This window comes from Cupressus sempervirens, chromosome 5, assembly GCF_028749045.1.
Source record: "Cupressus sempervirens isolate cs-2001-9-10 chromosome 5, ASM2874904v1, whole genome shotgun sequence".
NCBI classification, from domain to species: Eukaryota; Viridiplantae; Streptophyta; class Pinopsida; order Cupressales; family Cupressaceae; genus Cupressus; species Cupressus sempervirens.
The window spans coordinates 529,654,906-529,671,619 of record NC_143122.1 but is presented as its reverse complement, the minus strand read 5'-3'; the positions used below and the strand labels follow the sequence as shown (position 1 = coordinate 529,671,619).

Here is a 16,714-nt window from a genome sequence, read left to right as displayed (position 1 = left end):
CTCTCATTTTAGTTCTTTTGTTTTTGTTATTTATTACTTGGCTAGTTGTTAGAGATTGAAATGTCACCTTTTATAATCATGGGGGAGAAGCTTACTGTTGTTTTGTGGACTTCAAGAAAGCCTCTGACAACCTGTAGAATTGAATGTTAGAATTGAGCATTCCAGATGTGTACAGAGCGGCAGTGCATACATTAAATGCAAGAGTTAGAGCCAAACAGTGTTCCTAGAGGCAATCTGTGGAATAAAATGGAAGAATTGGGCATTCAAGATGTATACGGAGCGGCAGTGCCTAGGTTATATGTGAGAGTTAGAGCCAAAATCAGAGTTAAGGAAGGAATGTCTAAATGTTGTGGTAGTGACATTGGTGTGAAACAAAGCTGTCTATCATCTCCCACTTTGTTTGGCTTATATATTAGTAAATTATAATCATGGTTAGACAAGATAGATGGTGAAGGGGTCCATTTTGAGGGTACATGGTGAAGCTTCTCTTATACACAAACAATCTTAGTCTGACTTTTAAAACTGTTCACGAGTTAAAATGTCATTTGGGGGTTCTGGAGCACTTTTGTTAGAAAAGCGGGAACGCCCGTGAACCTCACCAGAACAAAAATTATGTTTTTTTCCTTGAAGAGGAAGGCAAAACAGTTTTTCTCCTTGAAGGCAACCTGTTTGTGAAAGAACACAAATACCTGGGGATCGACTTCTATTACTATCTCAGTTTGGGATACTTGAGGAGCAAAAAGGATAGAAGGAGGGTGGAAAGCGTCATAACTACTTCAGAATAGATGCAGAAATGCAAAGCTTTGGGATGGAGAACCAATAAAACTCTTTTTGGTTTGCTAGTCATACCAATTGTCCTCTACAGTTGTGAAGTTTGGGGAGGCACAATGACACAATGTAGATGGGGATAGTTCGAGAGGATTCGTAAACACTTAATCACAAGAAGTCTCAAAGTCAAGACTTTGGTGCCATATGATATGCTCTTAGTGGAAGCAAGTATTTTCTCATTGGAGGCGGATGCAATAACTTGGCTAATAAGTTATTTGAAGAACCTTGGAAACATGGATAACAAATGATAGCCCAAAATTGCGATGAAAGAAGTCTTGGATTGCAAGAAGAAAGCACGGAAGAAACAAAACATAAAGTGGTTAAGTAAGTGGAACATCAATATACCAACACCAATACCAATGTGGAAATAAAATAGTTTGTCATAGAAAAATTCTGGTCTGCCATGTGGACTAATAACATGGGTCAAAAAAATGATCATTACACCAAAGTATTCAACCCAACCTAGGAACATGATGGTAAGGCTTACCTCGGGGCAGCTATTAAAGGAAAGCTAGGTTGTTAGTAATACAATTGAGGATAGGTTCTCATAATCTCAGATGTGAGATGGGCAGATGGAAAAGGCCCAAAGAGGAGTGGGAAGAAAGGATTTGCAGGTTCTGCAAGTCAAGAGTGGTTGAGACTGAATGTCACTTTATCATTGAGTGCACAGCATATGAAGATATTTGAGCCCAATACAAAATCATTTTGAAGACTGACAACTTGTACAATTTGTTTGGGGAAGATAAGATCAACCAAACTACTAGTTTAAATTTCAAGATTCATAGCAGGAGGTCTGACATGGAAAGGATTATGGAGATTTTGTAAGGCTACGATTTTGTAGTCCCTTAGACCATTTGGTCTCATGGACATCATTAAAATACTTCAATTCAATTCAATTTTTTATTTTTTATTTTGTTTATACTAGCTTTTCCAATTCAGGGTTGAACTGTTGTTTCCTTTGAGATATGGTACATTGGGTGGTTACCCTAGGGCCTTGCTTGGAAGCATGAAACCTCAAAGAGAGAAAATGAAGAAGTAGAGAAATCATTGTGGAAGAAGATGGCAGCCATCAACTTCATCAAATATTATCTTGCATTGAACTGTGGAAGAGATGTTTCCCTTTGTGATAAAATAGATCATGATGTTATACAAAAAAATATGGCTCTAGTTTATTTAAACGAGGAGAAGCAGAATGGGTAGCAGCAAATGCAGTGGTATGAGGTTTTATTATGAGTTGGTTGCACATGACATGACAACTGAGACTAGACGCTATGATATTCGAAGTTTATTATATATGACTATTGATATTGATAAAATTATAAACATGATCAATGATGTGTAGTGGAATTTCATTTTCTACGAATGAATGAAACAGTGTAACACAGCGACTCACACCACCCTCCCAAAGCTCGAAGTACTCATCACCGAGACATCCCCACACCAGGTACTTGAGTGCCAAGTACCTCCACCTCTGTCATTTTGCAACCATGCTACCCCTGGGATGGGTACTTGAGTATCTATTTGAATTTTGATTTTTGAATGTTACTATTGGGTATGTAATATGTTACTGTGTTGAATGTTCAATGGTTCTAGTTCATGTTGCAATTTTGCTATGTTCAAGTATTTTAATTTTGTATGTTTTGTTCTACTGAAACATCATTTCATAACTAGCATTTCAAGTTCTATATGTACACTATACAACACACCTGCCTACCCTGTCCTCCCCTAGCCATCCCCTTGTTATCCCGAAAATGAGGCCCATTTATCCCGTATCCCAGAAACTCGTCCCGACATCTTGACGTAGCCTAGTAGTGGTGTTACACTGGAATGAAATAGAAAAACTACTCAGAAAATCACTTTCCATCAATTCAATTTTATGCATTTTTAAAGATAGTATAGCATATGTGTTTTATGTTCAATTTTTTACTTAGTTTTTATCAATTCCAAGTTTTTAAAAATATGGGAGAAATAGAACATTGCTTAATTTCCAATGTTTCTTCCTTAAGTGGTATGGTGTTCTTCAAATCTATTGATACAATAGGGAAGGTAAAAATATATAAATTTCCGTAGTAAAAGATGGTCTCAATCTTCATATGCTAGGGCCACTATAAGAAAAGACATGACCGAGCAAGTTTACAACAAGTAGAAAAAGAGCTTCTAGCTAGAAATCATAGATTTAAGTTCTTATTTCATTTCTCTTATATTCATTTTATCAATTCATTATTTTTTATGCTTTTATTTATTTATAGTTTTGTGTTCCCTTTTTCATTCCACTCAATTATTGTATGTTATTCTTTAACAGTTCATTGAGCCTTTAGTTGTCCTCCATCATATTTGTGACTGGCAGAACCCTGCAATGGGTTATGTGAATGGCAGCATGACCAAAGTGGTTTAGTCAAAGGCTTCCCTATAGAGCATGTTTGTTAGTAAAAAGTGGTCTGAATCATCATATGCTAGGGCCACTATAGGAAAAGACATGGCTGAGCAGGTTTACAACAAGTAGAGCCTCTAGCTTCCAGCTAGAAATCATAGATTTAAATTCTTATTTCATTTCGCTTATATTCATTTTATTAGTTCCTTATTTATGGTGCTTTTAATTATTTATAGCTTTGTGTTACCTTTTTCGTTCTACCCGATTATTTTATGTTATTATTTAACAGTTCATTGAGCCTTGAGTTGTCCTCCATCATATTTGTGACTGGGAGAACCCTACAAAGGGTTATGTGAATGGCAGCATCACCAAAGTGCTTTCGTCACTAAATCGTATGGCAAACATCAGCATGATGTAGGTTCTTTTGTGTAACGATATATCCATACGAGTGTCCTTTTTATCTGTTCTAATTACATTATTTTTCCTAGCTTTCCTAGATAACAATTGGAATTTCAGTATCCACATCCTTTGTAATTGCTTGGGAAATAAATTGGCAAACCAAAAGTGTAGGAACTTCATAAAATCAGAGAGAGATCAGATTTACAAAAAAATATTGAAAATTGAAGAACAGTCAAAAACTACTTTTTAAAAAAATTCAAGAGCATGTCCCTAGCATACATATTGCGCGCAAATAAAATATAGTGTTCAACCCATTAATTGTAGAAAATAGAAGGGATTGTACAAAAGCCATTGAATTTTCTATTATATATTTGTCATTCTTAGCAACAGTAACTCTAAACCTGCACTAAGTGCAGTACCTAGCTTACCTTGTGCTTCTCTCTGATCATCACAACCCAAGTGGAGGAACTTGAACTTCTTTATAAGGTCTAAACTCACATTTACTTGTTTCTCGTTGCATGAAGGCTGTGAAGTTGCTGGTACCTCAGGGCAACTTGTGCTAGCAAATCTTGAATCTTGATTCATTCCATATACTTTCTTCTCTGATCTTCCTAAGCATGGGAGTCTTCATGCGAATGGGATGTCTGCTCTCTAATGCTGAGATTCACCACCTCTCTTTCGAAAATATTATTGAGTCAAACAAACTTGTGTTGTACTGGAGTTATCGTGTATCATTGCATCGCTATGGTTTTGATTGCATATTTCTTCTTTTGACTACTAATTTACCCATCATGTGATTTCCCCCTCACTGCTGTTGGAAGCTTCATTGACCTTGTATCACTTATATGCTTTTAATTGCTCATTCATCTTAACCTTTTGACAAGAATACAGGTAGCAAGGCCTCCTGTCACTGTTTTGTGACAGGCAATAGAACTGTTCTGCATATTGCTTCTGTGTCCTGATAACAAGTATCCTTGTGCATATTACTAAAGGTTCTCTTTATGATTATATCTATCCATTGCCTAACATATGTTCAGATCTCTATTAGTATTTACTTTAGACAGTGAATAGACCTCATCTCTTGACAGTAAATATTACATTCAAATAGTGAGAGAAACTCTTCCAGAACAGTCAATCACTCCTTTCATAGAACAGTCATTCATCTATGGGATAGTCTTTTGATATTCAAAACAATCATTTGATCATTGATAACACAGACATTCAAAACGTGAATATATCTTGAAAGTTGAAACAGAGTACAAAAGCTTTTCAAAAGTGTGAAACCCTTATCTGGAGCAGTGTAATAAACTTTGAGGACAGCGAATGCTTTTTATGAATGGGATCATGATAGCTCTGCCCATAAAGAATCAGTGAATATATTTGCCCTATCAATCTAAGAGCACTGTCTATGTCTTTGAAAAATATGACTAAAAGGTAATAAACACATGAAAGAAAACCCTTCACTGTTCTTTGATCTTAACAATGCTCTAAAGAAATTCCCTTAGACCCTTGTGGTCTCTTGTTGGACATTAATAATTTATCTATTCCTATCTTATACTATCTAACATTAAGACATCTCATATTCAAAAGTGATTTCTCTCACAAATCTTAAATGAAGACATTGAAAAATACCAACCTAGAGAGAGTTTTAAGAATATGTATGGAACCCTACCTTTAAAGTTTAATGCAATTCCTTTCTTGACTATCATGCTGAATGCCCCTTAGAATCTGCATCTTCTCTGTGAAACTACTGTATATGGTTTTTATGCTGATTAATCATGATTTTTAACCTCTGTTACAGGATTCAGACCCTGCTGCCTGGATCCAGGTCCAGATTCGCAACTGGGTTCGCTGTGGGTCCAGGTAGGGTCCTTATTTTGGACTGTAGGTCCGCCCGGGTCCATGCTGCCATGGACCTGGGTGGACCCACAGTCCAAAATAAGAATCCTGCAGGACCCGCAGAGAACCCAGGTGAACCCAGGCAGACCCATGGCGAACCCGCAAGTTTCTCTTTTTTTTTTAGTGTGCGTGTATATATATATACACTCACGAACCCACCCACAAACCCAAATGGGAAAAAAAAAATTGCCTAAACCCACGAACTCGAATTCATCCCTGAACCCAAATCTGTAACTTAGTTTTTAAATTTGCACAACAAATAGCAAGAAAATCAATGATAATCATTGACCAAATCTTTGCAATTTTTTGGGGAATAAATCGGAGCATCGGCAATTCTCAATTAATTGGGTACAATCATGATTTTTGGAGCTTTCTGCTTCTATGGTACAAAGTACTCTCCTACATTAAAGATGATGATCCATATCATGTGTCAGACTCCCAACCCAAACATGCCCAGCATTTTCACTAATTCTTCATATGCTTTTCCTATGCCATTACACCGTGTCATTGAAAATCTGTATTAGCATAAAATTCCAGTAATTATCTTTTAATGAGACAGTGAAGCATGTAGTCTACTCACCTTGTATGCATCTAGTTTGACAAAGAAATCTCATGGATGCCAATCCCAATCACTATTCATGCAGGTTGTGTAGATTTTGGAATTGGCTCAATATGACCTTTTTAAGGTAGTCCAAACTTTCACGTTTGAAAGTAAAAGCTCAATCATATTCCTACTTGTAAGGCCAGATAACTTGTATCTATTTATTCCTTGTGACTGATGCTATTATTTTACATATTTTCAATAATAAAAAGCCTAAATGCGTAAAGTAACGATATACGTGAGTAAAGAAAAAAAAACACACAAACCGTTCAATACATTATCTTCATAGATTAGGGTTCTTTAGCTACTACATCAAGTATGACAGCAACACAGCTTTTTAAAAATGCCATGTCAAATCCAAACATGCAGATTTAATGAATAAATTCAATGTTATTATTTTTCCTATAATTGCTCATCTCAGTAACATGAGGTGTTCATTGCACAAACAATTTAAAAAGGATTGTATGGATCATAAACACTCATATCAAACATAACATGTAGTAGCTTAAGGCTAAAATTGAAGGGGCATTTGCAGAGGTAGTCTGTTTCCAAGTATTTCATTCTATTTATTTTTAAATACACTGGACAAGGTTTTGGATACTTGCTCTGCATTTGCATATCTTCATTAACTTATTGCTAGTTCTGGCTACTGCCAAGAGTGAAAACCTACAAAAGGGAAATGTAATGTACCAACTACAGATAGCAGACCATTAATATAGGTGCCTCGGCATGAGTTACAAAGAAAAGTTTATATTGGGCTTCAATGAAATTTATCAACATAGTTTTACCCTGAAATCAAGCCATTCCAAAGCACTCGTAATTTTTAATGGATATTGAAAATATGGGATATGTTCCTCGCACACCTGAATTTGCAGCTCCTGAAGTAAGAACAGTTTCATACTTTTTCTTTGAAACAGCCCAGTCAACAGCAATTGGTCTCTTGCGAACCTTGGTTCCATTAAGATTATGAATTGCCTGGGTTGATAAATTCATATATTTTTCAATAAGCAACAAATCATAATTCTCATTGCATATGTGGAGATCTAATGCAGAATATGATTACTTACCTTTTCAGCATCTCTTTTGCAAGTGTAAGTAACAAAAGCAAAACCTTTAGATGGTCTGCTTACAAAAATGCATATACCCAAGTTAAAATGTATTTACCACAATGGAAATGGAATAGCTCATATTGGATTTATAGAGAAACCTTAAAACCTACAATACCTGTCATTCGAACCCTGAGGGATAGTAATATTCCACAGAAAACCTGCTGTTGAGAAAAGCTTCCTTAGTTCAGCTTCATTAGCCTGCTTCCAATCAAACCAAATACTCAAGAGGCCATCAAAAATACCACACTTACTTCAGGAATCAAGTAAGCCAACAAATATTATTGTGAAGCTATAGCAAACCTCAAAAGGCAGATTTCGAACAATAAGCCTCCACTTGCTTGTCTTTGAACCCTATAAGTGCATGTAATAAGGAGATTACCATAGGCTACCACTTTTAGGTACCTAATCAGTCATAAGCTCTTTGCCAGCAACAGAATAACATAATAATTTTAAGAATACATGTCAAAGTCAAGAAACAATTCTATTATACCTCGCCACCGAGCTGACGTGCCCAAACAACTGCCCCTTCAATGACTTGTTGATGCAATCTGGCAACAGCTTGACATGCTGACTTAACAGAAACATATAGTACAGCAACAGCCCCCACTTTGCAACCATCTCGAGCAAGCCCTTTATCAATATACAATTGCTCAAAATAAATACTATTGACTATTAACTGAAAGAACAATATGGGATTCTTTAGAGCACCATAAATATGCCAAGTATTTTACTTGACTTAGAAAGACCATACTTTTAGAAATATCTATTTCATGTGTGTGAAAGAGAATTTGTGTAATACTAAATATATCCGTAATTATAATGCTAATTTATTTAAATGAAGCAGCATTAGTGCCAAGAAAAATGCAGGTTGACTCTCGAGTATAAGTTCATCCATCAGCTCAAAAAGAAAGTTCTTATCAACCTCCATCCGGAAAGAAAAAATGCAACTACCCAATGAACCAGTTCTATCCTCCAAATATCCATTCTTGCAATTACTTTTACTGGGAGAGGAAGAGGAATAAGTAGAAATTACCACCTGCAAAGAGGTCCATTGGACATGGCATTTAAAATGGAGGCAAGCCTTTCAACTTGATGAGGTCACCATAAAGGAAGGATATGGTGGCAACCATCAATAAAGCACTAGCCAATAATACAAGTGTCGGGTATAGGTGTGTACCACCCTAATGCAAAAAGAGAAGACTTCTCTAGAGAAATCTCTTCAACCAATTATAAATTCTTGGAAAACTTTTGGTGTTTCTACTGTTTCTGATGGATTGGAAATTGCAAGACATAAATGATCAATTAATGTGATTGTATTGTCCCCCAAAGGAAAGTGAAAGATTCAAAATCCATTTCTAGAATTCTCATTGAGGCCATAGAGATGGTTGGTGGTCAGAATGTGGTCCAGGTGACTGCAGACAATGCCAAAAATTGTAGGGGTGCAGGTGCTTAGGTTAAGGGCCAGTATGACCATATTTTTGGGACACCATGCACACACTCCTTTAACGCAGTCAAGCAACAAATTGGCCCTCAAATAGATTGGGGGAAGCAAATATACCAAGAGGGGGAAGAGATATAGATGTTTACAACAAACCATCAAATGTCACAATCGATATTCATATCACTTTCCAAATTGGAGTTATTGAAGGTAAATTGTAATTACTAAATTTAATTTATTTATTTAATTTTAATAAATTTTATTGCATGTTCAAGTATCAAACTGTATATTAATTTTGCTTAATATTCATTAACATATTGTTATTATCTTGCTAAGGTTGTTGAGACTTGTCAACGTGCAAGAGGCATTGAGCCAAATGGTTATTTCTAACTAGTGGGGTATATGGAAGGCTTCAAATTCAGATGAAGGCCCAAAAGGTCAAGGCATTGGTCTTGGATGATGGTGAGCTCATGTGCAATTTGTATTGGACTTCACCAAGCCTATCATCACTATGCTTTGCTTTGTTGTTACAGATCAACCTTGTTTGGGGATTGTATATGATGACATGAACACAATGGTAGAGAAGGTAAAACTTTTGATACAAACGCATCATAATGACCCCACAAAATTTGAAGCCTTATGCAATAAGGTAGAAACAACGCTAGGAAAAGATGACTACCCCATTACACCTTCTTGCATATGCCCTATCTCTTAGGTACTATAGCGAGGATATACTTGCTATGCCAAATAGAGTAGCACCATATGCAAATGAAGAAGTTGCTAATGGACGCTGCAAAGCTTTTGCAAAACTCTTCCAAGATGAAGAAATGTACAAAAAAGTTAGGCTAGAATTTGGATTATTTGCCTCGGGAGAAAAACTTAGTCCAATTATGATAAAGGACCAAAATGACATGATAGCTATCATATGGTGGTACCTCTATGGTCAACCATTTAAGTATCTACAACCTATTGCAATAAAGATCCCCTCGCACATTTTTTCATTTCTTGTTTACCACTTTTATTTTACAATTCAATGCTTAACATTCTTTAATTTACTTTTCATTTGTGTTTAATTTTATGAACACTATCTAGGTTGCAAGTCCTTTTGGTCTCGAACTGAATTGGAGTACATACTCCTTTATCCACTCAATGAAGCATAACTAGTTAAACTTTAAAAAAAGTTGAGGACATGGTTTATATTCATAGCAACTTATGTCTTTTGTCATGTAAGGAGGATCACAAGAAGGAAGGGTCAGCCAAGCTTTGGAATGGAGCCCCCGAGTGTCTCAACTTGGATGCAATGTTTCAAGATCTTACTATAATTGTACATGATGATGACGATAACATCATAACACATGGTGCATCTAGTGCAAGTGGAACCATTTTGGGTTCAAATGATCTTGAACTTGCAACAGTTGGAAAATGATGAGGATGTGGGTTTTCTTGAGAATCCTTAAGATTCTGAATCTGATTAGTGAATCTTGAATCTTGATTGATGAAGATTGAATCATGAACTAAATATTGAATTTGTAATTGTAATGAATTTCCTAATATGCATTGGAATTGTAATCATAGACGTATATGATATGGCTTATTAGTTATTTCAATTTGAATATTTGTGAACTATCAAATATCTTGATCAATGGTGAAGTGTCATACTACCAAATGATTTAATTTTGTCTATTTCTTGCATTTCTTTGCATATATATGCACACACACACACACACACACACACACACACACACACACACACACACATAAACGCATCCAAAACCAAAAACTAAAAAATCGTGCACTGGATTCTGATACCCACATTGGTAACTTAGTTAAATTTTGATTTGGTAGTAATTATTCTTCAATTAGCATCATCCAATCAGGCTGTATCTTGTTGCTATAAATCAGAAATCAGATCTAGTGAAACAACAAATGAGACAGGAGAAAAGATAGAATGGAAAAGAAATGACAACAGATATATCATCGAAAAGCCTTTTTGGGTTGAAAACTTGGCCTAAAATGATGATCTCGCTATAAAGACTTCAAGCATATCTTACAACTAGCTCAAAAGGACCCTAAAAACGGTGTAGCCTTTATGTGAAATTCAACAGCATGCTAATAGTTAACCCCAAATTTAAATCCTACAAGGCTTACAATACCTGTTAAGAATATTAACCAAGATAAACCTACAGGTCTCACAATACAGACCATACTTCCTCTTAATAGTAATATATCTCTAATGTTGGCATTTAATGATATATATATATCTCTCCTATAGGTGCCAAGTTAAGAAGGGTTACGTCCCTTGAGGGACATACTCTTTAGAAAGGATATATAAGTAGGTTGTAAATGCAGATTATAGGACACACAGTTATAGCAGTCTGCTCCTATAAGCATTTTATATCCTGCAATTTACAATAAAAGGTTAAATATTCAGTATTGTATCTACATTATAATAAGCACTAATTTCATCAAAATTCATACTACTTAGAAGATTATTCTCAGCATATAAGACTGGATTAAAAGTCTGATTAAGAGATAAGGATTTAGCAAAAACTTTACATGGTATCAGACCTCTGGTAATCGAACCTAAGCTCTGCTAAATTTCAGTTATCAGATTTTGTACACATCAAGCAACAATCTCCTATCTTCCATGGCTTAGACAATTAGGCCCAAGGACAGGTTTGATGGGAAAAAGCATTTTGAAGCTTGGAAGTTCAGAATCATGATGATTCTTGAAGAGAACAATGTAAAACATTTCATTGATGGAGCATCCAAACAACCCCTAGTTGAACCTCACAAATCTATTTGGAGCAGATGAAATAGAAAAGCTATTCAAATCATCTTGGATGGAGTTAAAAATAATATTGTACCTATGCTTACAAAACATCAAACTGCATTTGATATGATGAATGCATTACAAAATGCCTATGAAGTAAACAATGCAACCAGGGTTCTTGCACTAAAAAGGCAACTAAATCACATTCAGATAAAGAAAGGAGAATCAGTAAGTTCTTACTTCTTAAGAGTTGCCGGCATTAGAGATGAACTATCAAGCATAGGAACCATCCTTAGTGACACAAAATTAACACTTATGGCTATAGATGGATTGCTAGATTCATGGGAGACATTCGCACAAGGAATAAGTGCCAGAGATCAGCTCTCGAACTTTAACAAACTCAAGAATGATTGCCTTCAAGAGGAATCCAGAAAACTAAAAAAAGGAGGGAAACCAACACTAGAAGATGAAGAACTTCATGTTCTTAATACAAACTCCTATAAAGGCAAGAAGAAGCATTTCAAGAAGAAAAAGGGAAATCAAATGAATGGAAAACCCAAGAAAGATCTATCTAAAATAAAGTGTTTCAAATGTGAAAAATTTGGACACTATAGATCTAATTGTCCAAAAATTCCAAACAACAGGCAAATTGTACAAATGTCATTAGAGAAGAAGATACTTATGATACTTATGGTTCTTGCACTAAAAAGGCAACTGAATCACATTCAGATAAAGAAAGGAGAATCGATAAGTTCTTACTTCTTAAGAGTTGCCGGCATTAGAGATGAACTATCAAGCATAGGAACCATCATTGGTGACACAGAATTAACACTTATGGCTATAGATGAATTGCCAGATTCATGGGAGACATTCGCACAAGGAATAAGTGCCAAATATCAGCTCCCAGACTTTAACAGATTCAAGAATGATTGCCTTCAAGAGGAATCCAAAAAACTAAAGAAAGGAGGGAAACCAAAAGGAGAAGATGAAGAACTTCATGTTCTTAATACAAACTCCTATAAAGGCAAGAAGAAGCATTTCAAGAAGAAAAAGGGAAATCAAAAGAATGGAAAGCCCAAGAAAGATCTATCTAAAATAAAGTGTTTCAAATGTGAAAAATTTGGACACTATAGATCTAATTGTCCTGAAATTCCAAACAACAGGCAAATTGTACAAATGTCATTAGAGAAGAAGATACTTATGATCCTTAGAACCGTGTTTTGTATTCCTCTCTATCAAATGAAATTTCAAATAAAGCATGGGTAATTGATAGTGGATCTTTTAGACATATAACGGGATACAAAGAAACTCTAGATTCTTTATCAGAAAAGGTTAACGATGAAGTTACCATTGGTGATAACTCAGCACACTCCGTTGAAGGAATTGGAAATCCTACTTTGAAACTAAAATCAGGAAATACTGTTCTTTTTAAAGGTGTACTCTATGTACCAAGGATTAAAAGAAACCTAATCTCAATTACAGCACTTGAAGATGATGGACAGAATGTTGCATTCGTGGATGGCAAAGTATTAACTTGGGCTAAGAACTCTTCAATCAAGAAAGAAAACTTAATTGGTCAAAGAAAGGGATATTCGTATGAATTGAATATAGAATCTAGTCGATCCATTCAAGCTGAAGATTCAAATGAAATATGGCACAGAAGATTAGGGCATCTAAATTTTAAAACTTTATCAACTATGGAAAAGATGGTTACTAGATTACCCAAATTAAATAAAGACCACACTAGTATTTGCAAAGGGTGTGCTCTGGGTAAAAGCACCAGAAGTCCCTTTCATGACAGTACTAGGAAAACAAATAATGTACTAGAATTAATTCATTCAGATTTATGTGGACCTATGTTTGTTCCTTCTCTTTGAGGATTCTGGTATTATATCTTGTTCATAGATGACTTCTCTAGGAAAACATGGATTTACTTTTTAAAATGCAAGGAATCAAAAGAAATCCTACAAAGATTTTAAGAATTCAAAGCATATATTGAAAATTTTTTAGGACATAAATTGAAGCCCTTAGAACTGATAACGGAGGAGAATATACCTCAGACTTGTTTAAAAGGTTTTGTAAAGAATCAGGGATTAAGAGGGAGTACATTGTTCCTTATAACCCAGAGAAAAACAAGGTAGCAGAAAGAAAGAATAAGACAATTATAGAAGCTATTAGGGCTATGATTTTTGACTAAAACCTAGAATATTATCTTTGGGCAGAAGCCTCTTATACTGTTGTATATATTCAAAACAAAAGTCTTCACTCCTATCTTAAAGATAAAGCACCTGAAGAAGTATTTACTAAAGTAAAACCCAATATAAGTCATCTTATAATTTTTGGATGTCCTATATATATCTATGTTCCAAAAGAAAAGAGAACCACATTAGAGCCCTCTGGCAGGAAAGGTATTTTTGTAGAGTATAGTAAAACTTCTAAAGCATATAGGATTTTCATACCTGGACAGAAAACTATTGAACTTAGCAGAGATGTAATCTTTGAAGAAGATCTTGCATTCAAAAGAGCCATAAGTTCTAATGAACCTTCTCCTTTATCTAGTTCTGAAAGAAATAGTGAATCTGGATCCCAAAGGGAGAACTTAGAAGAAATCGAAAATGAAATTCAAAATATGAACCTTGAAGAAAATTCAAAGAAAACACCACTTTGGGCCATTAAAACAGTTGAAGCAGCTCAAGACTTTGTTGCACCTTCCGGAACAGTTAGAGAAAGCAAAAGACCTAAAAGATTCTCTGGTCATACAGCTAACATAGGTGATTTATCCAAAACAAAGCCAAACAATCCCTCTGATGCTATTAAACATACAGCTTGGAAAGAAGCTATGATAGAAGAATACCAATCTATCATGAAAAATGATGTTTGGGAAATTGTTCCAAGACCTAAAGGAAACTTTGTTGTTTCTTCCAAATGGATATTTAAAATAAAGCATGTTGTTGACAATAGTATTGAGAAGTATAATGCCAGATTTGTAGCCAGAGGATTTTCTCAAAAAGAAGGGATTTATTATGAAGGTTGCTAGATATACCTCCGTAAGAGCAATCTTAGCAATTACCGCATCAAAGGGATGGAAGGTACATCAGATGGATGTGAAAACAACATTCCTAAATGGAAAGATTTTAAAAGAAGTATATTTGGAGCAACCTGAAGGATTTGAAACTCATGATCCTAACGCTTTTGTTTGCAAACTCAAGAAAGCTCTCTATGGGCTTAAACAGGCACCCAGGGCCTGGTACAAAAGAGTTGATAAATATCTTACCAGCTTAGGATTCTCCAAGAATGAAGCTAATCCAAATTTATATTATAAAAGAGATAAAGATGATATGGTAATTCTAATACTGTATATAATAAATAACAGGTGATGATCATCTCCTAGATCAATGCAAGAAAGATCTAAATTGAGAATTTGAGATGAAAGATTTGGGACTCCTTCATTACTTCCTAAGACTGGAAGTACATTAGAATTCTGATAGTATCATACTAAATCAAGGGAAGTATACATCAGATATTTTAAAGTAATTTGGAATGTGGAATTGCAAACCTATGTCTTCTCCAATGGAGACTAATCTACATAAACTTATGGAAGCAGCTACAGAATCACCATCCATAGATTCTACTCTCTACAGACAGATGAATGGGTCTCTTATGTACTTAGTAAAATACAAGACCAGATATTTGCTATGCAGTTAATCCCTTAAGTCAGTTTATGTGTGAATCGAAGGAGATTCACCTAGTCGTAGTTAAACACACTATGAGATACTTACAAGGCACTCTTAATTTCGGACTCAAATATGAGAAAGTTGCTTTAGACTTACATGGATTCACTGATTCAGATTGGGGTGGAAGTGTTAAAGACAAGAAAAGTACTTCAGGATGTCATTTCAGTTTGGGATCAACAATGATATCTTGGATATGTAGAAAGCAGTCTTCAATAGCATAGAGTTCCACAGAAGCCGAATACATTGCAGTAGTGATGGCCTCCCAAGAAGCAGTATGACTGAGGAAGTTACTTGTGGGATTATTTGGGAAAGCTATGAATCCCACAATTATTCATTGTGATAATCAAAGTTCCATCAAGCTCTCAGTGAATCCAATTTTTCATGACAGGTCCAAGCATATTGAAATTCCTTACCATTATCTAAGAGATATGGTAGACAGGAATTCTGTAAAATTGGAATACATTTCCACTACAGATCAGACAGCAGACATACTCACCAAACCTCTATCTAGAGTGAAGATAGAACACTTTAGGAGGAGACTTGGTATGGTTGAGTTGTAATCCATTTGTACTCTCTTGATTATTAATAAAATTATTTTATTTTGTCAGGCCATTGACTGTTATGGGCTCCACCATTTGTATTCATTATTTTAAGAGGTGATGATCTCTGAAAATAATGAACACTTGTATAAAACATTATGAGAGGTGACGATCTCTTGGATAATGTGCTAAACAATAGAGTTGAACTGTAAGATCTAGATGAGTTCAAGATCATATTGTGATGTTGACATTGCTATGTTCATGGGTCACAAATTGGATAAAGGAAGAATCTTAGTATTCTCCAGGTTTATCCTGTATTCTAGTAGATTTTAAAACTCAAGGTTGTGATATGGAAATACCAATTTCTATGAAATCATAACTTGGATAAATGAAAAAATTACTCTTCAGATTTATCCTGTATAATATCACTAGTGGCAGTGATTTGTCATATCACAGGTTTAGTAATATGACTTTGTATCATGTATTCTATGATACCACATACTAAGAAGAGACAGACACATATAGAGTATTAATTCTTGCTTATTCATCTATATTGGTGTTGCTAGATATAATATCTCTCTGTAGGATTATCAAGTTAAGAGAGAGTGTTAAGAATATTCACAAAGATAAATCTACAGGTCTAACAATATAGACCATACTTCCTCTTAAAAGTAATATATCTCTAATGTTGGCATTTAATGATATATATATATATATATCTCTCCTATAGGTGCCAAGTTAGGAAGGGTTATGTCCCTTGAGGAACATACCCTTTAGAAAGGATATATAAGTAGGTTGTAAATGCATATTATAGGACACATAGTTACAGCAGTCTGCTCCTATAAGCATTTTATATCCTGCAATTTATATCTGAGATTATCTATCACAATAAAAGGTTAAATATTCAGTATTGCATCTGCATTATAATAAGCACTAATTTCCTCAATATTCATACTACTTAGAAGATCATTCTCAGCATATAAGACTGGATTAAAAGTCTGATTAAGAGATAAGGATTTAGCA

General features: G+C 35.0%; 1 protein-coding gene across 4 annotated transcripts in view; it reads right to left on the bottom strand.

The window, feature by feature from the left end:
• LOC149557031 (RNA-binding (RRM/RBD/RNP motifs) family protein) overlaps window positions 1-16,714 on the bottom strand; it is a 229,235-nt gene that overhangs the window by 59,907 nt on the left and 152,614 nt on the right. For all 4 annotated transcript variants that reach the window (XM_089831683.1, XM_089831681.1, XM_089831684.1 and 1 more), the window contains 5 exons: window positions 7,698-7,837; window positions 7,508-7,558; window positions 7,323-7,405; window positions 7,166-7,220; window positions 6,962-7,073 (listed from right to left, as the gene is read on the bottom strand). In XM_089831683.1, the coding sequence (XP_089687809.1) occupies window positions 6,962-7,073; window positions 7,166-7,220; window positions 7,323-7,405; window positions 7,508-7,558; window positions 7,698-7,837 (441 nt within the window). The remainder of the gene's footprint in view (window positions 1-6,961; window positions 7,074-7,165; window positions 7,221-7,322; window positions 7,406-7,507; window positions 7,559-7,697; window positions 7,838-16,714) is intronic.